The sequence below is a fragment of the Paroedura picta genome, chromosome 10 (genome assembly GCF_049243985.1).
Source record: "Paroedura picta isolate Pp20150507F chromosome 10, Ppicta_v3.0, whole genome shotgun sequence".
Taxonomy (NCBI): domain Eukaryota; kingdom Metazoa; phylum Chordata; class Lepidosauria; order Squamata; family Gekkonidae; genus Paroedura; species Paroedura picta.
The window spans coordinates 27,157,320-27,182,706 of record NC_135378.1 but is presented as its reverse complement, the minus strand read 5'-3'; the positions used below and the strand labels follow the sequence as shown (position 1 = coordinate 27,182,706).

At 50.2% G+C, this 25,387-nt stretch overlaps 1 protein-coding gene across 2 annotated transcripts; it reads right to left on the bottom strand.

Annotated features, from left to right (window-relative positions):
• Window positions 1-12,600: 12,600 nt before the first annotated feature.
• On the bottom strand, window positions 12,601-25,122 carry TMEM33 (transmembrane protein 33). Of its 2 annotated transcripts, none has more exons than XM_077301777.1 (7): window positions 24,775-25,122; window positions 21,899-21,993; window positions 20,476-20,663; window positions 19,565-19,632; window positions 17,719-17,855; window positions 15,170-15,253; window positions 12,601-13,042 (listed from the first exon to the last, which is right to left on the bottom strand). In XM_077301777.1, the coding sequence occupies exons 1-7, from the start codon at window positions 25,105-25,107 to the stop codon at window positions 12,913-12,915; spliced, it is 1,035 nt and encodes a 344-aa protein (XP_077157892.1). In that variant the 5' UTR covers window positions 25,108-25,122; the 3' UTR covers window positions 12,601-12,912. The 2 variants fall into 2 exon arrangements, with proteins under 2 accessions (XP_077157892.1, XP_077157893.1); XM_077301778.1 differs by having other exon boundaries at window positions 17,719-17,852.
• Window positions 25,123-25,387: the final 265 nt, after the last annotated feature.

The following is a 25,387-nucleotide window of genomic DNA, read 5'->3' as shown; positions in this document are numbered from 1 at the left end:
CTGGCTGCATGTGGAGGAGGAGTGGAGAATCAAACCTGGTTCTCCAGATTAGAGGTCCCTGCTCTTAACCACAACACCAAGCTGGCTCTGTAACTTAGCCAAGCTGGAGAGATCCCTGGATCTTTTTGTACATAATAAACTAGCTTCTAGCATATTCCAGATGTTTGTTTCTCTAAGAGGCGGTCCCAGGCAAAGTGTAGCCCTGGGCCAGAATGGCACCACTGTAAGCCTCATACGTGCAGCCTGCCTGCACTAGGAGAGCGGAAGGCTTGCCTGGGGCCAGGGAACTGTCCGTGGTGCTGAAGATTTGGGGGCCTACGGGCCACCACCTTTCAAGTGTCACTTCATTCCTGACCATCTAAAGCCTATGCTAGTAGCTGCAGTTCCTGCTGGTCCTGTGTCTGATCTGCTCTCAAAAATATAAGAGTCCTGTAGGCTCAGAACAAAGGTCCATTTGGTTAAAGTACCTAGATGTCCTGAGAGGCCCCTGAGCAAAAATTTAGAGACCAAAGCTTATTCTTTCATTTGCATTTCAGGCGCATGGGGGCCTGCTGCTGTCGTTCAATTCAGTAAATTAACAACAGTATGCAGGATCTCATATGCCCAAGAGGACTTCAGGCTTTTGTTTCTTGGCTAGCAGCCTCTCCTGGTATGTAGCAAACCTTCTCGAAGCTAGCTGAAGGGGCTTTCCAAAGCGGGCCATTGAGGGAGAAAACCAGCTTTTCAATGATCCTGACCTGGCAAGCCCAACCCAGTCAGACCTCGGAAACGAAGCAAGGTCAGCCCTGGCTAGGACTTGGAATGTGACCTCCAAGGAATAGCAGTGGCCAACGACCCCCGAATGTCTCTTGTCTGTCTGCCAGACCATCTTAGGGTCTCCTGGCTACATTACATAGATGCCACAGGATAAATAAATCAATACATAATGCTGTTTAATGGAGAAGAAAACTCTGTGGGAGATTCTTGGCATTCCGCAAGAGGCTCCTTGGCTTTTGCTTAGTGGTGATGATCCATCCAAATTTTCCTGTGCCAAAGACTGCAATTTTAAACCTACTTGGAAACATGCTTTGCCCTGGCCCGTGGGCTTCTTTTCCAAGGAAACATGTGAGGCATTGAGTTTCAAGCAATGCTGAAACTGAAAGAACAAGCTACTGAACCTCAAATCAAGGTCTTAGTTGTTTAACTGGGGGGTTTAGGCAGGACGCCCTTCGATGGATTCTGGCCAGCAGGCAGAGGAACGTGGGCATTGTTCCCCTCTGGTGTGAAATTAGGCACACCATGTGTTGCATTTCCAGGACCAAAAAAAAAAAAAAAAAAAACCCTGTGCAATTCCAAGAGGGCATTTGTGCCATTTTTTGAAATCATATCTTCAGCATGTCGAAGGCCATGTTCCTCCTGAGCATAGTTACACTCTAAGTCTGCTAAGGGTTGTGCTGTCAACCTAGTGGAATGTAACAGGTATGCAAAGACCAGGAGAACTGACAGGTGTTTTAGGGTGGTGTATGATACACGCAAGAGCCTCTTGTGGCGCAGAGTGGTAAGGCAGCCGTCTGAAAGCTTTGCCCATGAGGCTGGGAGTTCAATCCCAGCAGCCGGCTCAAGGTTGACTCAGCCTTCCATCCTTCCGAGGTCGGTAAAATGAGAACCCAGCTTGCTGGGGAGTAAATGGTAATGACTGGGGAAGGCACTGGCAAACCACCCCGTATTGAGTCTGCCATGAAAACGCTAGAGGGCGTCACCCCAAGGGTCAGACATGACTCGGTGCTTGCACAGGGGAAACCTTTACCTTTTACCTTTATGATACACGCATGATTTATAGTCACATATCCTGGGGTCAAATGAGACGTATCAGCAGGGGTGGGCAAACTGTGGCCCTCCAGATGTTCATGGACTACAATTCCCATGAGCACCTGCCAACAAATGCTGGCAGGGGCTCATGGGAATTGTAGTCCATGGACATCTGGAGGGCTGCAGTTTGCCCACCCCTGATGCAGTGAATCCCTGTTACAGGACAGAGAGGTCAAAGCAGAGCCCTGGAGGGTAGGAGGCATATCCTGAACCATCCCCCCCCCAAAAAAGTCTTATCCCTAAAGCTACTTGTCCTTGGATCCTAGTTACCCCCCTCCTGCAAAATGAAAACTAATTTCCCCCGATTAATTAGGAGATCGCCTATTGGGGTAACAATTAGGTTCAGTGAAAATGCCTCCGGTCTAGTCTGAAGTTAAAATGCTCATGGGTTCCAGCTCCCAACCTTAACGGATGACCACTTTAAAAGGAAGAACAGCATTTCTCTGTAACTGTATTAAGGCAAATGAGAGGATCAGCTTTGCCCTGTAGTATGGGGAAAGGGCATCAGTGCTCACTTATACCCAGAACTGAACTTTGTTGGTCTTAATGGTGCCATTGGACTCAAACTTAGCTCTCTCATCTGTTTCTTATAATTCTTATATTTGTATGCTAATTTGCTGGTATTCACAGAATTTACCAATCGTTTTAATCCAATCTCATCTACACCAGTTTGGCATAGTGGCTAAGAGTAGCGGCTTCTAATCTGGAAAGCCGGGTTTGATTCTCCACATCTCCACAAGCAGCCAGCTGGGTGACCCTGGGCCACTCCCAGTCCTCTTACAGCTGTTCTCAGAGCTCTCTCAGCCTCGCCTACCTCACAGAAATGGAAGGTGATTGCTTTGGGACTCCTTCAGGTAGTGAAAAGCTGAGTATAAAAACAAACTCTTCTTATTGCTCAGTCACTTAAACATTTTGATTTTTCTAGCTAGCCTTTCCTGGCTACTACCCCCCCCCCCCACACACACACACCTATATGTAAGGCTTGAGGAAAACGGTTTCAATGTATTTGAAGAAGAGTGCACACACACGAAAGCTTATATCCAGAATGAAGCTGTGCTGGTCTCAGAAGTACCACTGGTCTCAAACGTTGTTCCGTACCACCAGAGGGCAGTGTTCGGGAGAGAAAGGAACTATAAGTACAGCAGAGCAAGGCTAGTTCCCTCAAGCCAGCTCCCCTAATTGCAAAGTCCATGGATAGGCTAAAACAGGGGTAGTCAAACTGCGGCCCTCCAGATGTCCATGGACTACAATTCCCATGAGCCCCTGCCGGCAGGGGCTCATGGGAATTGTAGTCAATGGACATCTGGAGGGCCGCAGTTTGATTACTCCTGGGCGAAAACAACTATTTAGTTCCATTTTCTTTCTTTTTTAGTAAAAAGCAAGTGCCCCATGAACGGCCTGGAATATCTAAAGCTGCAGCACTGTGGCAATGAAGGGTGTAGAGACCTGCCCAACTGCATGCACGGGAGGTCCTTGAGGGGCCTGTGAGAGCAACAAACCATGTGACAAACAATCTCCCCTCGAAAAATTGTCGAGCCGCATTACAATCAGTGCAATCACGCAAGGCCCTTGCAAACACTGCAGACTTGCCTACCTTAAACCAGGCTGGCGTGGGAGGAGTCCAAATAGAATCAAGCAATGCAATTCTGAAAGGAGGAGAACCAAGTTTGAGTCCAGGGGCACCTTTAAGAGCAGCAGAGTTTTATTGAAGGTAAAAGCAAGCATACTTCTTCTGTAGAACGGAACAGAATTTCCTCTGCCAAACATAGATAAAGGGCTGGTGTGTGTGTGTGTGTGTTAATTGCCAGGAAAGTTTCACTAGAGTTCAGGTGCATAACTAATTCGGCAATTCTAGCTGGAATAGATGACTGCCCAGTTGATTATGCATCTGAACTCTAGCTAAAACCTCCTGGCTACTACCAACCCCAACCCCCTTTCTCTGAGGAAAGTCTGCTCTAATGTATCTGAGGATGTGTGCTTGCCCCTGGACTCCGGCTTTGCTCTGCTGCTTCAGACCAGCACAGCTGCCCACCTGGAACCTACTTTAAAAGAGGGAGTCATGCTTAAAATAACTGCACTTGGCCAGGATCCATCACAAGCAAACCCAAAACAGGTTATGTCGGTCGCTTTCAAAAAGGCTCACCTCTAACCAGCGTGGTGCGTTGGTGGAGCAGAGGTCAGCTATCTATGACATCTTAAAATCAAGGTATATTGGCAGGGTAGAGGGAGTGCTAGAATAACCAGGAAGGAGATGGCAGGCAAAATTAGTGCTGGGGCCAAAGGGATTTTTAAAGAAAAATGTTTGCCAAGAATGGCTGGCAAGAATCTAAGTGCGAACCCCACGGTGATGTATGGAAATATATGAAAACTAGGGGCCAAGCCCACTGCATTCAGGAATACAACAGGGGCTAGATTAGGGGGGTGATGTGGAAGAACTCTGCAGATGGCCTCCCCCACCCCCCAGGGCCTGGAAAGGCTGCAGGCAGCTGTTAGGGAACTCACTGGCAGGGGCAGCTCACACGCGGCAGGGATCTACAGCCTCCGAGCCTCGGACGGAAGTGGAAGGAGGAGGGGGTGGTCAGGGGTGGGGGACGGAAGGCGATTGGCTGGCTGCTGGACAGACAGGCAAGCCAGCTGGAGTAGGAAGCGGTACTCAGGGGCTGGACAGCCGCCCTGCGTGATTGTTAAGCGCTGAGTGGCACTTAAAACATGAGACCAACTCTTCCTCCAAGGCCTTACCAGAAATATTTAGTGGAACAGATAGTTGTGCACAAGCTTTCTCAAGCAGGGTTTCTTGGCGGCCCTGGAAGGGTTTCCCAAATGACTGGGAATTAATTTGTGATATGTTTTTTACATTTGTGAATCATTTATCAGCTGATGTGACTATATATGGTCGTGTCAAACCCCCCCCCTGAAATGGCCAATGATGGGCCTGGGGTGGGAAGGGGAGGGGCCCTGGGTGGGCATGTACACAGCCAGCCTTCCCAACCCTATTCTGCACAATTGCGCCTATTCTGGGGTTTCTTGAAGCCTGAGGAATATTTCAGGGGTTTCTCAACAGTAAAAAAGTAGAGAAAGGCTGGTTGTGCAGGTTGCTCCGGTATTTGTTTATTACTCCTTGTGAAGCCATAGCGTGTGTCCAGACTAAGTTTTCCACTAATTGAAGAGGTGGGGCAACTTCCACTGATTTCCCCCTAACCCCCCTTTCCCTTCCCCTCCCGAGGGTCGCCTGCCTGTTCCACTGGCAGAAATGCCCTGCATAAGCAGACAATTCAGTCTGGATCCAACCCCTTAGGAGGGGTCACTTCCTGACGAAGGACTCGGGACAGCCAGTATGGGGGCCACACAAACCATGCGTCATTAATCAACATGTCAATTATCCATGATGTTAAATTATGTGGTTTCAATTATCCAAATGGGATCTTTTAGACTGGCCGTTTTTTTGACCTCTTGCTTTACATTTTGGCATTTTCTTCAGAGAGAAAAGATTGCTGAATCCTGCCGCTGACCAAGGCTCTGAGAGACTCGAGTTCAAATCCCCACTCTGCTGTTTGGATGACCTTGGGCCAGTCACTGGTTTGGATCCAACCACATTTCCACTGCTAAAAAAAGACTGTCCCCTTGTGGACAATTGAAAACAATTATGCTGCACACCACGGGGCTGGCATGGATAAAAGCTGCATGGCATAAAGGTAAAGGTATCCCCTGTGCAAGCACCGAGTCATGTCTGCCCCTTGGGGTGATGCCCTCTAGCGTTTTCATGGCAGACTCAATACGGGGTGGTTTGCCAGTGCCTTCCCCAGTCATTACCGTTTACCCCCCAGCAAGCTGTGTACTCATTTCACCAATCTCGGAAGGCTGGAAGGCTGAGTCAACCTTGAGCCGGCTGCTGGGATCGAACTCCCAGCCTCATGGGCAGACAGCTTCAGACAGCATGTCGCTGCCTTAGCACTCTGCACCACAAGAGGCTCTCTGCATGGCATAGGAGTTGTGAAAAGAAGGGAGATTTGGTGAGACTGAGCAGAAAAGGAGTTTCATTGAGAACTGAGCTCTCTCTTTAGAGAGACAGCTTGGTGTAGTGGTTAAGAGTGGCAGCTTCTAATCTGGGAAGCTGGGTTTAATTCCCTGGTCCTCCACATACAGCCAGCTGGGTGATCTTGGGCTCGTCACAACACTGATAGAGCTGTTCTGACTGAGCAGTACTATCAGGGCTCTCTCAGCCCCACCTACTTGATAGTGTATGAGGAGAAGGGATGGTGATTGTAAGCCGCTGTGGGACACCTTAGGATGGTAAAAAGTGGGGTATAAAAACCAATTCTTCGTTATCAGGTAGCACAAGTAAGGCATTTGTGCTAACATAGTATAGAGTGCATCCAGTTGCTGCTTTCTGCCATGTACTGGGTACATTTGCCATTTTGCTTGGACAAAACCAAGGCATTTGTAAATGTCAAATTCCATAAATATGGCAAATTTTGCAAGTAAGTTTTGAATGATACACTTTATGTTAGATTCAAATGAGTATCTGTGTTGGTCTGAAGTAGTGCAATAAAATCAGAGTCCAGTGGCACCTTTAAGACCAACAAAGATTTATTCAAGGCATGAGCTTTCGAGTGCAAGCACTCTTCCTCAATATTAGTTTAGGTTTGATAGGACAGTAAGTACTACAGATATTCAGGGTTTCCCCAAAACTTCCTGGAAAATAAATGGGGGAAAGCATTCTTTTCCTCCTAGCTTCAAAATTCAGAATCACAGCCTGTGAATGTAAAGATTTCTGCCTACTCTGCTGCATCACCCGCCTTTCCTGGAATGTTGCTTTCTGTCACTCTGCCTAGTCCCGGAAATGCCAACCTCTCACTTCCCCTGCTTGCCTTTCTCAGGATGCCAACCCCGTCTCTATCCCGTTACCTGCCTTCTGGGGATGCCTCCATCTGTTCTGCAAGCAGTTGTAATTGCGTAGAATTAGAAACCTTCTCCCATCAGCCTAACATTTGGCAGCTAGCTCCGAAATTTCATCTGCATTCCACGGGCCTAACCGCCACCCATGAAACCATCAGGAAGGGAACACGAATGCAAAGACAGGAACTTTCTTTCAAAGAAAAATGAAGGGGAAAGAAAACGACTGCTCTTCCTGTTGGAATCCAGATGGACTTAGGCACCCCTGCACACCCCAGTTAGGCAAAGCATCGGGGGGGGGGAGCAAAACGAACCAGAACTCTAATAACAGGTGCTATTTTGCCACTGAAAACTGGAGAGACCGCTATCAATTGGGGGTAGGGAGGGCAATTTGATTTTGCCGACATCAATAAAAGCAGAGCTGTGACAATCGGGGGGTGGGGTGGGGATGATAATTGCATTTGGGCTGAAATAAATATTAGACATACAGAGTGTGCAGAATGAAAAAGGGTCACTATAAATTATGAGCAAAGACGTTTTGCTCAATCACTGCGGAAAGCCCTTGGTGTTTCCAATTTTGGACCGTCAGATTTATCATTTCTGCTGATTGAAGCAGAACTCCAAACAAATATGGATTCCCGGCGCTTACTTTCACAGGTACGGGCAGGGATAATTTACTGCCGTGATCCGATTTGTAAATCAGCCGGGGCCAGTAAATTGCGGCATAAAAACAAAAGAGCGAATGAGGCCCTTTTTCCTCCGTGTCAGCAGGCTGCGACGATTATGTTTATTAGATTTCCTTGAAAGGGTTTCACATTTTCTCAAATATGCAGGAGAACTATTTCCCCTCTGAGGCCAGCATTAGCATTTCGTGCTTCAGGCTGCGAAGACAGGGAAAATGATGGATTTTTCAATTTACGGTTAAAAATTTATGCTCTGCTCGGTGCCACCTGGGGTGCGGCGACTCTGGAAGACAATCTGCTTCCCCCCCCCACCTTCCCAACGTTTCAGTTACTAAGGAAATACAAGGTTCTTGGTACCAACAACACCCCCCCCCCTCCACTGGAGGTCTTCAATACATTTCAAGTCGATTGATGCACCCTGTCACAACTTAGGGAAACAACATGTGCGGATGGAGGTCCAGGCTCCTGTCAACATAACCCCAAAGCTCGCGGGGGTCACCTTGGGCAAGCCCCCCTCAGCCTAACCTGCCTCTCAGGGTTGCTGCTGTGAAGATAAACTGGAGGAAGGGAGAGCAGTGTTGCCAGCGCCTTTGGTCCCACCCTGGGGAGGAAAACCAAAATAAATACATGAGGACATCTGTGCTCAAATGGGTGATGCGCACACCATTCTCACCCCTCATGCTGTGTCTGAGCAACACTTGAACTAAATTTAAATCCTATCCAATAGCTGTCTGAAGAGGAACTGGATTTATGCCCTTTTACTCTCCTCTGCAAACAGCTGATCGGTGGGATTTTGTCAGTTTCTCTCTCTCTCTCTCTCTCACACACACACACACACACACGGAAGGTCTACTCTAGATGTTCTGTACATGATCTTTTGGACAGGAATCACAATGCAAGTTGAGCCAGCAGTTCTCACAGGGTGACCCGCCAAAGAAAACTGTCCACAAGTCACAACCTCGCAGCTTCTTTTCCTCCAAATACCACCCCAGCCCCCTTTGCCTTCCTTGACAAACTGCGGATGGGTGATGTTTTAGTAGGGAAGGTGTTCTGTCAACAGCCACAAACCCTTCCTAGGAATAAGGGGACTGAGTTGTGTTATTCTGTTACCACCCAAGTTTTCTCCCTTTCTTCTCTTCCCTAGCAGATCAAAAATTAAAGTGTAACCAAGTTCCACACACACTGAAGCTCCCAAGAAGTTTGGGGAGGGAATGGATGCCGTACAGCAGCCTCAGCTCTCCAGGGTCTCAGCCTGAGGTGTTCTGCATCACCTCTGACTGGCGCCTTACGACAGGGGAGGCTGAATCATAGAATCCTAGAGCTGGAAGGGACTATCCAGGCCATCTAGTCCAGCCCACTGCTCAATGCAGCCTAAAGCAGGGGTAGTCAACCTGTGGTCCTCCAGATCAGGGGTAGTCAACCTGTGGTCCACCAGATGTTCATGGCCTACAATTCCCATGAGCCCCTGCCAGCAAACGCGTTTGCTGGCAGGGGCTCATGGGGATTGTAGTCCATGAATATCTGGAAGACCACAGGTTGACTACCTCTGGCCTAAAGCATTCACCGCCAGCGAGGGGAGCTCACCATCTCCTGTGTCTTGCAAGCCCCAAAGTCTACCCGGTAGCCCTGGCCTCATCTTGCAAAGTGCTACTTAAACTAACCTTTCAAATGTAGAAGGCCAATGGGCTTTTATCTGCAAGCCCCTAGGTGTTTAAAGCACATTCAAAGAAAAAGAACTGAGATCTCTCAAAGGCGATCCTCCAAGAGATACAAGTTTATTTAGAGAAAGATCAAAGGAAGCAGCAAAACCAAAACAGGTGGGATGCAACATTGAGCTTGTTCAAGTTAGGATCAAGAAACGTCAACTGGGGAGCAGACGAAACTACTTGACCAAGAGAGAAGTGTGGATCCAACCCAGCTGGAAGTAGCTCGCTGCCAAGACGGAAGGCACAACCAAGGTAACTCACTACTCATTGGCTATTTCTTCCTTTCTCTTCAGTCAACCGTGCCCTTATGCTCAACTGCAATGTTTTGCTTCCAGTTCTATATAATAGTGAAAGACATTCAGACGTTTCATCCCAGACATTCACTTCGTTGCCACTGGAAGTCCATCTATTCCTCCCTTAACTTGTATCAAACCAACCAAAAGAAGGAACAACTTAGAGGGGTGTTCCCGCAACGCTAGGATTCCTGTCTTCTCTACAAAACATGCTTCAAGGAGGACAGAAGAAAGCAGGCCATCAAATTGTTACTTTGGGGTCCGTTTTTAAGGATGGCTGCATCGGCCAATGGCAGGAGGATTAGCAAGCGAACGAAGTGGGTGGGCTATTGGTGACTAATGAATGAGGAAAACAAAGGAGACATCATTTTACGAAGAGGCCCCACTCCCAATTACGGACTGCCTCAAGTAGATCAAACCATGAAGGAGGTAATAAGATGCTGAATGGTGAAAAGACTGGCAGGAACGAAGAGAAAGTCTATGCTAATGACCTCTCACATTCCTAGGAGCTGCCAGGTCTCTCTGGCCCCAGAGGGGAATGGGGGGGGGGGTACAGTTGCCAGATCCAGGCTGCAAAACTCCTGGAGATTTGTGAAAGGAGACTAGAGGATGAGGACCTCAGTGGGGTACAAGGCTAGAGAGTCCCCCCTCCAAAGCATCCATTTTCTCCAGGGGAACTGATCTCTGGAAAGGTGCTGTAATTCTAGGGGATCCTCAGGGGATCCTGGCATCCCGACTAGGATTCCTGAATTGGACAGATCTGCATAAGAAATGCTGACGAGCACAATGCCAGGGGAATCTCCACAGAGATGAGGTTTCCATGTTCGCCCTAAACAAATTGCCCACTGGGCATTACAATTCAAGTCCAAGATGCTCACCAGCACTTCTCCAAGAGGACCACTGGTGTAAAGGGATCTCCCCCCACTCCCAAAATGAACCTATGCATAACAACTTGGGCAAAGCTGACTTCCCGGTGAACAGCCAAAAATTGTACCGTCATGAATGGGGTGGGATGGGGGGGGGGCAAATCTGGCCTATACAAAGAGCTCAGCCCTTGCAGGGGTTGTTCTTATACTGTCCAACTTCAGATTAGTTGGGGAAGTCACTTGGCTGACTACTTTGGTATCTTTAAGGAAATCCTCTCACCTGTTGAAGAGGAAGATGTTAAGGAGAAGGATTCTAGCGCCGACCACTCCCAACATGATGGTTTTCTGCAGGCTGGGACTGTTTTTGGTAGGAGAACCATTTCTGCATGTGCGCGCACATGCACATGCACACACGCAGATGTGGGCCTTCTAAAGTCCAGGAGCACTTTTGGCTTGTGTTGAGTTCCTTGTCCAAATTGGGACTTAAAGGGAGAAGGGAAGCTAGGCAGTGACTCAGATCAAAGGGAATGAATTTCACAGGAATGAATTTATACTCTAGAAAAACTGAACTATGGAGGCTACTCAAGACCCATGTGTGAAAAGGTTAAAATCCCTGTGCAATTTTCCCTTCTAAAATTTTAAAAATTAGAAATTAGCCCAACCTAAAAACAGCCGTGCATCAGTGCTGCACTGGAAATGTGAAAGCTCTTCTTTAAGGAGTGGCAGCTGCAATATCACTTCACAGGCTAGCAACTCCACCCAAAACAGGCCTGATCCTTCACTGTGCGGGCCCAGTTTCCATGGAGGGAGTCAGTGGAGGAAGCGAAAGCCCTGCATCTCCCAAACCATGACCCTACAAGCAGCCCAAGCTGATACGGGGGCTCCGATGGTCCTACGGGAAATCTCCACCAAAGGCAGGCATTTCCATCAGCACGACCCAACTCCCTCATCTCCTCCTCTGCAAGACTAAATGCCCCTTGATCCCCCCAAACTGCTCCATGACACTCAGAAGCAGCATGATGGGCAAACTGGGTGTCTGCAGTGGGAGGGTGGGATATGCAAAAGATCCTTCCAGCTTTCTATTGTTGGGAACTGATCATGGGATCCAAGCTTGTGCCTACCTCATGTATCCTCTGCCAACGCTCCTCTCCTCAGTGGAGAAGCCCAGCTTGACGGGGTATTTCTGGAATGGGGGAGGGCAGGTAAGGTCAGGTGGGTGGAATACAGAACACGAGAGGCACCCTCGGACAGCTCTCCATAAAGGCCTAGCACAAACCTTGCCCACATGCCCATATCTGGATAAAAGAGCACAGGAAATAATCTAGAACGATCTCCCTGTGTGCTGGTGATAGAGTAGGGCCGTGACCATTATTTAGAATGAGCTCCCATGGATTGCAAAGTGTTATGCACGTGTCTGAAAGCAGGTTTAGGATCAGGGCTGCAATCTGTTCTAGGTGAGGTTAAGAGCAAAACCGAAACCATCTGTTTTGAAGTTGCTTAAGGTCATTTCAGCAGGACCACAGTCACTTCCAAGATAACCTGAAGTCCATATCTGCCGACAACAGTCAGATCATTCAAAACTGCATCGAGGATGCGGTTTCAATTCTCCTGCGTCTGGAAGACTGTGATTTGGAAGGGAGATTTTCATTCCAAAAGGCATGAAACAAATCTGAACAAATAACTCGGATGCTCATTTGGGATTTTTCACATTCAGAGTAGGACCCCCCCTTCCGCCGCCACTTGATCTCTATCGACTAAGGACTTATTTAAGATTGAGCAAACTTCTTCCATTTATTGAGTGGAAGGAATACGGGCTCAAGCGTACAGTGTATGTAAACCAGGGATTCCCAACCGGGGCTCTGTGCCCTTTCCCCTCCTGCTTTAATGGACTCAGCTATGAGCATGTGGGAGTTCCTTTGTGGTTTCTGCGCCTGCCTTAGATCACCTCCTGTATCTCTTCCCCTTCAGTCTTCCTTGCGCCTGCCTGTTAACACAGGTGGTGATGTCACTTCTGGTGGCATGACACTTCCAGGAGGTGTGGCAGGGAGGCATGGCCAGCTGCCATGACTTCTGGGGCTCCTCGAAACCTGGACAATTATCTCAGGGACTCCTCCATGGTCAAAAGGTTGCAAAAAGGCTGATGCACCCATTTGTAACCCCCCAAAGAGACTCCGAATGACACGACAGCAACACTTTTCACCTCACTAGAGACAATCCAGTTGGCGCTGCCTTGACATTTTGTGTGTGCATGCAGGGGGGATAGATTATTTTCATTCCAGATTGACAAGAACAGACACAACAGCACGTGGGCCATTTTATACACTGCAGGTGATTTTTTTTCTTTTGCCTTGCAAAGTATCTCATCTAAGATAACAGCCATTCATTGTTCACAAAAGCACAGCAAAAATCTTCTTGAAAATCAAGATTAATATTGTTTTTTTTTCCGTTAAACACAGGATACAATTCACAGGACAGGCTCTCGGAAAGGGAAGCAACAGATCCTCATACAATCTTGACTGAGAAACCGCATTTCTAGAAACACCCCCCCTCTCCTGCCCCGGCAGAAGTACCAGCTGCTCCGAATGTCCGTTAGAGACGCACCCGTCTGCTTCCCAGAAGCCAGCTACGCAACCGTGGGTGCCAGTCTGCTGATGAAGGAAATGCCGCTGAGACAGAGCCTGCGCACAAAGACAGGACACAGCGGCTTCATGATGACGTGCTCCACGACGATCCGCAGCTCCGTGAAGAGAGTCCTGGGGAAAAAAAAAATCCCCCCCGCTCACATCAGAAGAGCGTTTAGCCAGCACCAGCCGTAACGTTGCGCTCGCTGAGGTAAACGCTGCTTTAGAGGCGTGAACCAAACAATCACGTGCTCTGGATTACACCGGCCCATCTTCCGTGGGAAACCAGAGATGCAATGTGGGGTCACGGCAGAGATCGGGAGCCACCGAACAGCCTGAGCCCAGGAATGCCGGGGGCTGTGCCGTGCCTGTCTGGCTCAATGCTTACCCAGGTACATCCATTCTACCATTAGCATTGGTGCTGGTCTAGCTTCTAGCCAGCATGGTGCCGAGGTTCACAGAAGCGGCCTCTAATCGGCAGAACTGCGTTTGATTCCCCACTCCTTCACATTCTGGTCACAGAGCTCTCTCCGCCCCATCTACCTCACAGGTTGTCGGTTGTGGAGAGAGGAAGAGAAGGCGATTGTAAGGCACTTTGACACAAATGAGGCCTGCTGGGTGACCCTGGGCTGTTCCCAGTTCTCTCAGGGCTCTCTCAGCCCCACCTACCTCACAGGGGAGAGGAAGGGAAGGTGATTGTAAGCCCCTTTGAGACTCATGAGGCCTGCTAGGTGGCCTCAGCTAATCCCAGTTCTCTTAGAACTCTCTTAGCCCCACCTAACCCACAGGATGTCTGTCACAGGGGGGGAAGGGAAGGCCATTGTAAGCCCATTCAACAGTAAAAATAGTAAAAAGCAGGATATAAAAACCCAGTTCATTTTCTTCTTAGAATTCTAGCTGTTGGCTGCTGCTACGTTTTCCAGCTATTTCTCTCGTTATTCCGGTTATCTTTTCCCTTACTATTCATTTCCTAGTGAAAACTGCCTCAAGCCATGAGCTAAGGATGCAGCATGAAATGCTTTTTTCAATGTGGACAAGTTCCTCATCCAAAAGGGCACCAAGAGTAACAAGGCAGGCACATTTGAGCCCTTTTTATCCCTTGGTTCCCTCAGTGCACTCCTCCATTTTAAACTCTCATTCATCACACGCATCCATGGGGCAGGAGAGGCCAACAGTACAGTGACTGGCCCCAGGCCCCCAGGCTTTTCATGACGAGGGGGGACTTGAGGAAAAAGCAGGCCCTTTTATCGCCTCTCTCTGATGTACAGGGAAGTTTTCTTCTTGCCTTCTTTTTTCCTTCAGGACAAAATGAGTTCTAGTGGTATTGTCAGCAGTTGACAGTTTACTGTAATTTGATATTTATATAATTTTAACTAATATGTATGAGAACTCAGTAACGTCTTTGCATAGTCTGTATTCACAGACTCCCCTGAAGAAGCCTGCTGGTGAAACACATCGGGAATTCTTAGGAATCTTAACTGACGGAATCAAATACAGATATTTTACTTTATTGTGCACCAATGGCCTTGCCTTGATCTTCGGTCTCTGAAGGGGGAAGCTGAACGCAGGTCTCCTGAGATCCCAGGCCAGCACAGTAACCACTGCACTGCACTGGCTCTTTGCTATGGCTTCATAAACCCACAGAAAACCCAAACGCTCCACCCACCACACCCAAAAACCTCAGCCCTTGAGGGAGAAGCTAATGAGCACCTTCTGAGCGTCTCCCCCTTGTGCATCCTGAAGTCTATGTTGTGTGCAACAGCCCAATGCACCATGTCCACAGTGCACAGTCTATGCCACAAGACACAAGGAGGGAAGAGGGGGCAGAAGACCCAGGATGGCTGACTTCAAGCCATGCACTGCGTTCCAGCCTGGGCCTCAGCTGCAAGGCTCCACAGGGAGGGTCCCCTTTCCCCAACAGGAGGGCTTCTGCTTTCAGGATACTGGTTCACCCAGTTTAGCACGGCCTACTCTCTCCAGAGCCTAGAGCCATTCTGAGCCCCAAATCCAGAAGAGGGAACACCAGGGGACGAAAGCAGAACCTCCGGGGCACGGGGCACCTGCTCCTCCTTTCCCCGGAATTTTGATTTGACCTCGCTCGTCCAAGGCCGATCAAAAAGCAAACTGAGGCAGGGCTTTCTTTTTCGAGATTCACAGCCACCACAGGTGCTGCGAGGCTCAGGGTCCAAATCACCCCCCCCCCCACACACACACCTCTCCAAAGTATGGCAACAATTACAGGGACGAGGGAATTCTTACCGGCAATAAGGATTTCTGCGAGACGAGTACCGGAGTGTGAGAAACCTGTAGTAGATGAAAGGCTGCAGCAAGCTTCCCTGCCCACTGGAAAGAAATGGAGGGAAATTATAAAGGAAAAACTAATTCAAGGATGCAACATATGATTTCTAAACCTTCCACTGCTTAATAAACACAACCAACACTTTCAAACCCAAAACCCAGATAACCACAATTATAAAAAGGACCACAGGGGAACATCCAGCAGCAGCAGCAATGGCTACGTATCAGCAAAAGCTCAGGGAATCCAAGCAATCCCGTTTTGCTTGAATGTCCTTTTTTGAAAGAAGATTCGGGATGATCTTATTAAGCCATTAATTGGGGATCAGAGACCTCCTTATGCATAGAGAATGATCCTAAGATTCGTTTGGCGGGAGCAAAATTTGCCTGAGTCCTTTTATCCCTGGTATCCAAAAAATGAGGAATATGTTTGTCCTGCCCCTCAAGATTTGTAAAACCAACGTCCAGGAGAGTCTGATGCCATCAGATCTCGGAAGCTAAGCTGATCCAACCCTGGCTAGTACTTGGATGGGAGGCCTCCAAGGAGATCGGTGGTAGTTCCGCCAAGGGACACAAGAGGTCAGAATGCAGAGGCAGGAAATGGCCAAAATGTCCAGACGCCCTTGCCTGGCTGCCTTGGATCTCCTGGCTGCACTACATCTGCCATACGATACACTGTTGTTGTTGTTAGTTGCAAAGTCGTGCCCGACCCATCACGACCCCATGGACAATGATTCTCCAGGCCTTCCTGTCCTCTACCATTCCCTGGAGTCCATTTAAGTTTGCACCTACTGCTTCAGTGACTCCATCCAGCCACCTCATTCTCTGTCGTCCCCTTCTTCTTTTGCCCTCAATCGCTCCCAGCATTAGGCTCTTCTCCAGGGAGTCCTTCCTTCTCATGAGGTGGCCAAAGTATTTGAGTTTCATCTTCAGGATCTGGCCTTCTAAGGAGCAGTCAGGGCTGATCTCCTCTAGGACTGACCGGTTTGTTCGCCTTGCAGTCCAAGGGACTCGCAAGAGTCTTCTCCAGCACTAGAGTTCAAAAGCCTCAATTCTTTGACGCTTGGCCTTCCTTATGGTCCAACTTTCACAGCCATACATTGCAACTGGGAAGACCATAGCCTTGACTAGACACACTTTTGCTGGCAGGGTGATGCCTCTGCTTTTTAGGATGGATACATAAGTGATAATAAATGCAAATCCACGAGCCTCCAAAGGGAGAAAAGGAAAGTGAGAGAAGCAACCTTCCCCTGGCCCCACCAGGACCAGCAACCAGGCCCCAAACAAGCAGCTCTCAGGCGGGGATTCTCTCTCTCTCTCTCTCTCTCTCTCTCTCTCTCTCTCTCTCTCACACACACACACACACTGATTGGAAGGCAGGACACCCACAACAGGGCCTCGTAAGACAGCCAGGGGACCGGGAAGGGTTGTGTGAATAACCCCATGCACAGGTTAGCTATACAGCATCTGAAACTGTAATATTCAACCAAGGAAGCAAAGGGGCATGGGCCTCCCGCCAATTAACCTGGCTGCAGACTTCGCCCTACGTGGGAGGGGCAGCCCCACACTTCCCAGGCAGACATTGATGGGCCTGCAGCTGGAGTTTTGGAAAGGGGAATTTCAGCAGCGGACACTTGCTCTTGGGCGGGGGGAATCAGTCGCCTGTTGTGGCCAGCAGCATAAAACAAGCATTTTTCCTCTTCCCCCTTATTCCACCCCCACCCCCATCTCCCAACACACAGGAGGTTTCTTTGAAAAACAACTGAACAACCCTTGTGGGGCTTCTGGGGAAACACCCACTGTGGTTCCAACACGGCAGGCACCATTTCTGAAGAAAGCCTTTTCTTGAGAGCATCTAGGCAGAGCCCGCTGGCCAGTCCCATGCAGAGGGAGGGTGTCACAGCAGTCAGAGTGTGGCCAGTGCCTTTTGCCTAATGCATCCCAACCGGAAACATTTGGGCTGTGCTACAGAGCGGAGCGGAGCTAGCCGCTTATGCTAAACTACACATCAGAGAGTCCCAGGTTTTCCTTCCGGAGAAGGAACCTGGGCTTTCTCCAGGCGCTTGAAAAACTATGCCCTTGCAATAGCAGATGAATACGGACCGCACAAATCTCCCTCTGAGGAGAGGAGCAACCATCTTCCGACTGTTGTGCAGAAAACATTGACTCCGGATTTGGGAGCTCGTCTTGCAACTCAGCCGGCCGCTTGGAGTCAAACCCGCAATCTGAGACTCAGTTCCCACACGATCCAGCAGGCCCGATGCAGGACGCTGCAAGAATACACCCCAGCTACTTTATAGCCTTGTGCATTAAGTCAGGGGTAGCCAACCTGTGGTCTTCCAGATGTTCATGGACTTCAATTCCCATGAGCCCCTGCCAGCATTTGCTGGCAGGGGCTCGTGGGAATTGTAGTCCATGAACATCTAGAGGACTACAGGTTGCCTCCCCCTGCTCTAAGTGGCCTCCAGAATGGCTCGGTCATTCTGAAGAGGTCAAAAGATGGTCCATCGTACCTGAAAAGCATGAACACGGTTGCCGGCATCAAGAAGATTTCGTTGCAAGCTATAAATTTGAGGATGTTCTGCTGATTGGCATTTAATTTGTCCAAGAGGTTTCGTAGGAAAAGAAGACTATTGGAACCCCTTGCCTGCTGGGAAAAGAGGGGGGGGGAAGGTCAAAGAAAAGGTCAAAGCCCCCCGCTCCCCCCCTTCCTCCCAGAACTCCACCAGAGCGCTCTGAACCTGTTGTGGTATTGCAATGTTGCATCGTTATACTATTTATTATATTGTTAATACTGTTATACTGCTATATTGTTATACTGTTATTAATTACTGTATGTTTTTAACGAAGACTGTTTCATGTATTGTTGATTAGTTTAATGTAAACCGCCCTGAGACTTCGGGGAGGGCGGTATATAAATCTAAAAAATAAATAAATAAATAAAAACAAACTGCATTTGCACTCCCATTACATAACTATTCAGCCGCACGGTATTTGCAAATATCTTACGAACACTGGATGCCGATAGTAGTCTCTCCGAATATCCAGTCTAGAGAATAAGCGGGGGTGGGGGAGCGGATGGCTGGAGGCCTTCCCAAATAGATTTCGTGGGAAATTTGCTAAGAAGCACTGTCAGCGTATACACTGGGAGATGCAACCCGTGGCTCAGCTATGAGTCAAGCTTGCCACAAAACGCTTTGCAAGTTGCAATGGAAACATAACAGGCTCCTTTTTAGAAAGGCACGTTTTGGACAGCTGCCACGGAGTGCAACGCAAGATGGGCACGCCCGTCTCCTACCCACATCAAATGGCTCTCACGCGGGTGAGGATCGTCATTAGGGTTTAAAAAACAAATTAAAGCGGAGGGCTAGCTCTGGGAACAAGGACTGCAAATTAAGGTCTCTTGCCCCATTGGAGGGCCGGTGAAACGACGTCTCTTACAATTGCTTGAAGACCCCGGCCACTCAGAAGCAGGGCGGACTGAAAGCGTGGCTTGCTTCGTGGCTGTCCTGTGCTGCAGGGCCCACTGAAAAGAAGGGGCTCTTGGCATGACGCTCCAAGTCCCGACAGTGGCTGCTCAGGCAGGAGGTGCGCCTAGCCTCATGCACACCTCTGTGGTTGCACCCAAGTATCAATCCCTCCCAGTTGCTGATCAGGAGGCCAGCTCTGCTGTGGGCTAGCGACAAAATAAAGTTCGAGTCCAGTGGCACCTTAAAGCTTTATGCACATGAAGTCAGATATCTGGCCTTCCTGGACTCCAAAACTTTGTTCCTGGACTCAAACTTTGTTCTGCCACTTCAGATCAACGTGGCTACCCCACTGAATCCGCCCTGAACGGCAAGGCCTGCCATTTCCTCCCTGCGCCTCGATTCTAGGAAGCTGCATCTCGCAGGCCATAGCCCTTCCTCCCAACCAGGACAGCTGGTGTTTCCAGCCCCCTGTCCTGATAGGGCATCAGCCTTCCAGAGCAAGGATCGCCACTCCCCTTGGCATTCCAGAAGCCACTGCTGACCCCAGGAACCGTTATTCCCACGGTCACGGGATCCACAAGAATTATTAGCAATAGAGATTGGGAGGCTGCCCTGGGGAGGGGGTCAAATCACTCCCTCTGCCCCTTCTGAGAGCTCTCCTGACAAGAGAGGCAGGCATCTTGCCCTCCCTTCTCCCTCCCCACTGCAGCCCCCTAACACATGCTAGACCCTGAAAATAAATGTTCCCAAGGCTGGGAAGGGAGATCCAGGGGCCCAAAGCAGTGTGTTACCCAGACACCCTTCTCTTCCTAGGGGAAACTAGAGGGGGGTTGCCCCTTCAATACTGGGGGATGGGGGTGGGAGAATCATGTGCTCATGTCATACTTACATCCAGGACCTTCTTTGTGTAGGTAGCAGCATGAAGCAAAGAGAACAGCAGAACAGGAAAAATACTCACTGAGGCAGACGATAAGGAAATACGGCACACCTTTTAAACGCACGGTAGCACATCCACATATGAGGTACATTTGTGTACACACTATGGTGTCAAAATGCCTTTGGTCTCCATTTGATGTGTGAGAAGCAAGAGGTTTCATAGCTACTGGCTACCCTGGGGGGGGGGGGTCGTGCACGCCCAGCTCTTGGCACGCGGGAGAGCAATTTTAACAGTGAGAACAATCCACCGACAGATTATTTGGCAGGGCCTAGCATCAAGAGTGCACTTAGGCACTTTCTGAGGCATGCTTTGACCAATGCACCGGAACCAATGGAGAAGAGAGGAGATGATTCTTGCCAATGGAAAGCGAGATCTCACAGGCTCAATCTCCAGTTAAAAGGACCAAGTGGTAGGGACTGGGGAAACCTCTACTGGAGACTCTGGAGAGCTGCTGCCAGTGCTTGAGAGAGCTGGGGTTTGACTCAGTTAGAAGCCAGCTGCTGGCAATCTTCCGTAAGGAGGTCTCAGCAACACACAAATCCACTGGGGCCTTTGAAAGATTTCACCCCGGGAGCTACCGTGTAGCATTTAATCAATTAAAAGACATGTCCAGTTATTTTTAAAAGAACCCTCCCCCTATTAACTGGACACCGCTCTATCTCTCTCCTGCAAAGGACCTCACAGGAGCCCTGTGAGGTAGAGTAGGCCGGGAACGAGCAACCAAAACAAGGTCGCCCAATGAGCTCTGTTGCTGAGAAGGGATCCGAGTCCTTCCCCCCAATCCCATCCCCAAGTTCACACTCAAGCTGCTCTGGAGCGGAAAGCGTGCCGACTCTCTCAAGATCCCGCTGCCGAAAGGATACTTGTGACTGGGTAGGAGTTCACGAAGATGAGGGAATACAAGAGATAGTGGCAGCTGTCCTCCAGCAACGCCTGGGCCAGGAAGGCCCTGCTCAGCTGGAAGTGTGGCAGCCTCTGGTGGAGCCGCAGGGCGCTGGTGAGGGCATTTGCCAGCAAGGCACGCTGATAGAAGCTCGCCGCTTCGTGTAACCTGCAAATTACCAGAGGAGAGGTTACCATGCAGACCGAGCCACAGCTGCTGGCCTCCCTCCCACGAGCATTGCGTCACTTGGCAAGGGCTCTGGAGCTGTCCCAGCATCCCCCCTCCCCAGTCAAGGCCTAAGCGCTGCGTCACCCTGAGACGCCGTCCTTGGGCTTGGGTGCCGGTTCATGCGGGTGCATCAAGGGGGAGGGAGGATCAGGGAAGGCATCATGGGAGCACTTGTGCTTCTTCGGAGAGGGAAGGGGAGCAAGACCATGGCGAACAACCCCAGAATATTTATTTGCTCAAAACGGGCTGTCTTTGGCCGGGATCCAACGGAACGCTTCCGCGGGCAGAAGGATTTCCATCTGTGTGTCGCCGCTTTCTCCCCTCCCCTTGGCCACTGCAACTCAAGATTCAATTCCCAAGCATTTGGGGGAGAACTATAGGAGGAAGGGGAGTGGGAGGGAGGGCTTGCAAGCCACAGACGGAACCCCTGCTGACCACAGAAACCCTCTGCTGGGTCCAAGTTCAAATAGCCAGCGTTGGGCGAAACAGACATGGATCATTATTCCAAAGCAAGACTAGGAATGCTATTCGGGCTACACTTATATGCGCATCTCACAAGTACTACTGCAGAGGACAGCGATCAACAGAAAAGCATATATCATGGGGCTTAAATCAATAAATCAATACTTTATTTATCGTATGGCATGTGCGTTATGTAAAAAAAGATACATGCACTAATGAGGAAACACACCACTGAAAAATTTTGGCCAGCCTTTAAAAGAGAGCTAATGACTAAAAACTGGACATCTTTCATTAAGTGCTTCTGGTACTTTACAGCTCTTTGGAGCTTTTATTGGCTGCTGTACATATTTTAGATGTGTTAAGAGCTGCGCTGGCAAGGGCTCATGGGAATTGTAGTCCATGGACATCTGGAGAGCCACAGTTTGGCTGCCCCTGTGCATAACATAACCTGAACTCACCGAAGGAACATGCACAGACTGCAAACTGGGCCTGAGGGTTATTACATATCAGGAAATATTTACCTATTGATTACGACAGGAGAGATTTCATAAAAGACTTGACAGCCCCATCAAAGCCGGGCAAGGGTTCAACAGTGGCTGGAAAATGCCCATGCTGTCTCTGTCCCCCCTGCTCCCTAAACACATCCGCCACCCTTCCTGGGGTGCTGCACAGCACAAGGGTCCTGCCGCTTTTAAGACCTCTCTCATACGTACCCTAGAAGAGGCAGTACGAATAACGCCGAACAGTAAACTGTGAATATCCGGGACAGCCACATCGCTGTGTCCAGTTTATTGGTCATCAGGAATTGCTACAAAGGAAAGAAAAAGGAAGCAAGGAGGTCAAATATCGGTCACTTCCCGTTTTAAACAAGATATATCCTTGGGCTAAGATATGGTGGCAGATATCCCATCGTCCTCAGGTCTCACCAACGGAGGGCCATGACTTCCTTTATCGAGTCAGTCCATCTTATGCCCGTCTTCCTCTTTCCCCGCCACCTTCAACTTTTTGTAGCATTATTGCCTTTACTGGTGAGTCTGGTCTTATAATGCAATTCAAGTATGACAGCCTCCGTTTAGTCCTTTTAGCTTCTACGGCTCGATTTAATCTAGAGCGGGCTTCCTCAAACAGGTTTCCTGAAGGCTCCAGCCCAGCCTTTTTCAACCTTTAGCCATGGAGGTACCACGGAAGTATTTTTCAGGATTTGAGGTACCAGGAAGTGATGTCAACTGGCCACACGCCCAACAAGTCCCCTAGCTGTGACAGGAGCCTTGGGCAGCAAAAGTTTAAATGGCTGGGCCCCTCTCCTTCCTACCCCCTCCAAGCCCTTCATTGGCCACTTTGGGTGGGGGCGGGTCAACCTGTTCACATGAATTTAAAAAAAAAATTAAAACCCTTTTTCTGCCACAGGGTGGGAGGGCTCTTTCCAAGTACTATTTTGAAAAACCCCATGCCAAGGCACTGCTGAGGGGCCTTCATGGTGCTGCGACTGGGAAACCCAGCTCTAGCCCAAAGGAAGCCTTGTGCTTTGGCAGTACAGAGGAATTCAGTTTGCCTCTCGGCTAGGACATCAGGCAGCTTCTCTGAGCTTTCGGTCTCCCAGCTCTGCAAGCCCAGACAACAGCCATGACAGATTTATTACAGGAAATGCATTGGCACCCCAGAGGAGTGCACCCCAGGTGCTTAGAACTGCGGCAGAAAGTTCCCACAATCAAGTGAAACGGCTGGGGAGACCTTTGCTCTGGGCCAGGGGTAGTCAAACTGCGGCCCTCTAGATGGCCATGGGCTACAATTCCCATGAGCCCTTGGCAGCATGCTGGCAGGGGCTCATGGGAATTGTAGTCCATGGACATCTGGAGGGCCGCAGTTTGACTACCCCTGCAGTCTGGGCCATGCATCACAGACCCCACTGCGGGGGAGGGGGTACTTCTCCCGCCGAACCGGTCAGTGCAGCCTGGGAGATCGCCAAAGGGGCAGATGCCATTAGGACTTGGGACCTCGCTTGGCAGGAGGTGAAATTCACCTCTTCAAACCTGCTCCAACACAATACAAATGCTTCTGACTGTGCTTCCCCAGAGCTACAACTTCACAGCACAAGGTTAGCACAACAAGAAAGATCCTACCACGTGCTAAGGAAAGCGCCGAGTGAAGATCCAGGCCAGGTTTCCAACTTGCCAAGCCACCTTGGGAGGCCTTTATCCCCACCACAAACACACCCTGGAACAAGAAGCTGGCAGTCGAGCCGGGCACATTCTAAAATGCACCCAGATGGCACCAGCAGCTTGCTGTAAATCACCACACAGAGAGACCTCTTCTTTTACTCAGAGAGCAGAAGATGCTTGGGAAGCAATACCCAAAAGGAAAATTTTCCCTGTCCCTGTGTGTTGTGCCCAAAGGCCAGCTGGCCTGATCTATCTGGTTTTCACCCACTCCCACCCACCCCATCCAGGAAAAACACAAAACAGACAGGAGTCCAGGTGACCATATGCACCTCACACACGCCCCATAAGATATGTGAGAGGCAGATGTGATCATCCAAATAGTACAGCCTTTCTCAACTTTTTTACCATTGAGAAACACCTGAAACATTCTTCAGGCTTCAAGAAACTCCAGAAGTGGCGCAATTACGTAGAAGATGGCTGGGGAGGAAAGCTGTGGACATGCCCACCTGGGGCCCCTTCCCTTCCCATCATTGGCTATTTGGGGGGCAGGAGCAGGTAGACATGACCCCATATGTTCATATCACCCAAGAAACCCCAGGGCCGTCAAGAAGACCCGGTTGAGGAAAGTACCCTACACATGCTTAGAGGCACTCACGTGGCCTCGTCAGGTTGCTAGCACTGTTGCAGTGTAAAGTAGTTATCACCCTTGCTCCCATCCTCCCATTCATGAACCTGCAGTCCCACAAAGGCCCCCAACAGGACAGATGGAAAACCGTAACCATTTCCTCCTTCCCCCACCCAAAAGAAAACCTTGGGGACCAAACTTTGAGACCAGGTTTGGGAACTAATTGTTTCCTTCTCACAAGCTCTGGATCAAAGCCGGGAGATCTGAGTTCAGATTCCAACCCTGCCACGGCACCTTGCTGGGTGACCTTGGGCAAGTCACGCTCCCCCCAGTCTCACTTGCACAACAAGCTTGAAAAGAGGACACTGAAAAGGCTGGGGCTTTTCAGCATCATTGAGGTGTATACAACTGGGCAAGGGATTTGGAGGGGGAATAAGTGCCTAATAGGTTTGTCAGCTGTGGGTTGAGAAATACCTGGGGATTTTTGGGCTGGGAGTGGGTGGGATTTGGGGCGGGGAGAGACCTCCGTGGAGTATAATGCTGCAAAGTTGGGGTTTCCATCTTTGGGTTGGGAAATACCTGGAGACTTTGGGGGTGGAGCTGGGAGTGAGCGGGATGTGGGGCAGGAAGAGATCTCCGTGGAGTAAAATGCTGCGGAACCCGCCTTCCAAAGCAGCCATTTCCTCCAGGGGGCCTGACCCCTGCCACCTGGAGAGGGGCCGTAAAACCGGGAGATCCCCAGGTCCCACCTGGAGGCTGGCACCCCTAGTGCAAAACCGCTCCCGGGGCCCCTTCCGGCACTCACCACAGCTCCTCCGCCGGCGCCTCCTTGCATGGGCCCGTTCTGCGCCGTGTCCGCCATGGCCGCGCCGCCGCAGCCCGGGAAGGAGAGAGTTAATCCAACCGGTAGAGAGAGAGCGAGCGCGAAGAGGGGGGCGACGAGGCTGCTGCCGCAGCGGCCGCCCCACGCGCCGCAGAGAAAGCGCGAGCTGCTTCCGGGCGGAAGGGAAGCCGGGGAAGGGCAACGGCCGCCGAGTGCGCCACACGCGCCAGAACCTTCCGGGCGGGCGGGCAGGCAGGCAGGCAACAGGGACCTCGCGGCAGCCCACGACCGGTGTAGCCACTCGTCAGTACGCATGCGCCCCGGGGAAGGCTCATCCGGGGTGTCACGCCCGGAGCATGACGGGGCGTGTAGTCTCCGAGGCGCCGCCTTGGCCTGGCCTCGCCCTGATGCTGCGGTCCTCGAGCCGGATTCCGGGTGGGAGGAGGGGGACTGACAGCAGCCGCGGCTCAGAAAAGCAGGCGGCGCACCTTGCCCTGCGGGAGAGTAAATGGATGGGGAAGCTGCCCTGTGCCTGCCTGCCTGCAGGGGGGAATAGGATCCAAACTGGGCTCCTGTTTAACTACCCTGCATGCAA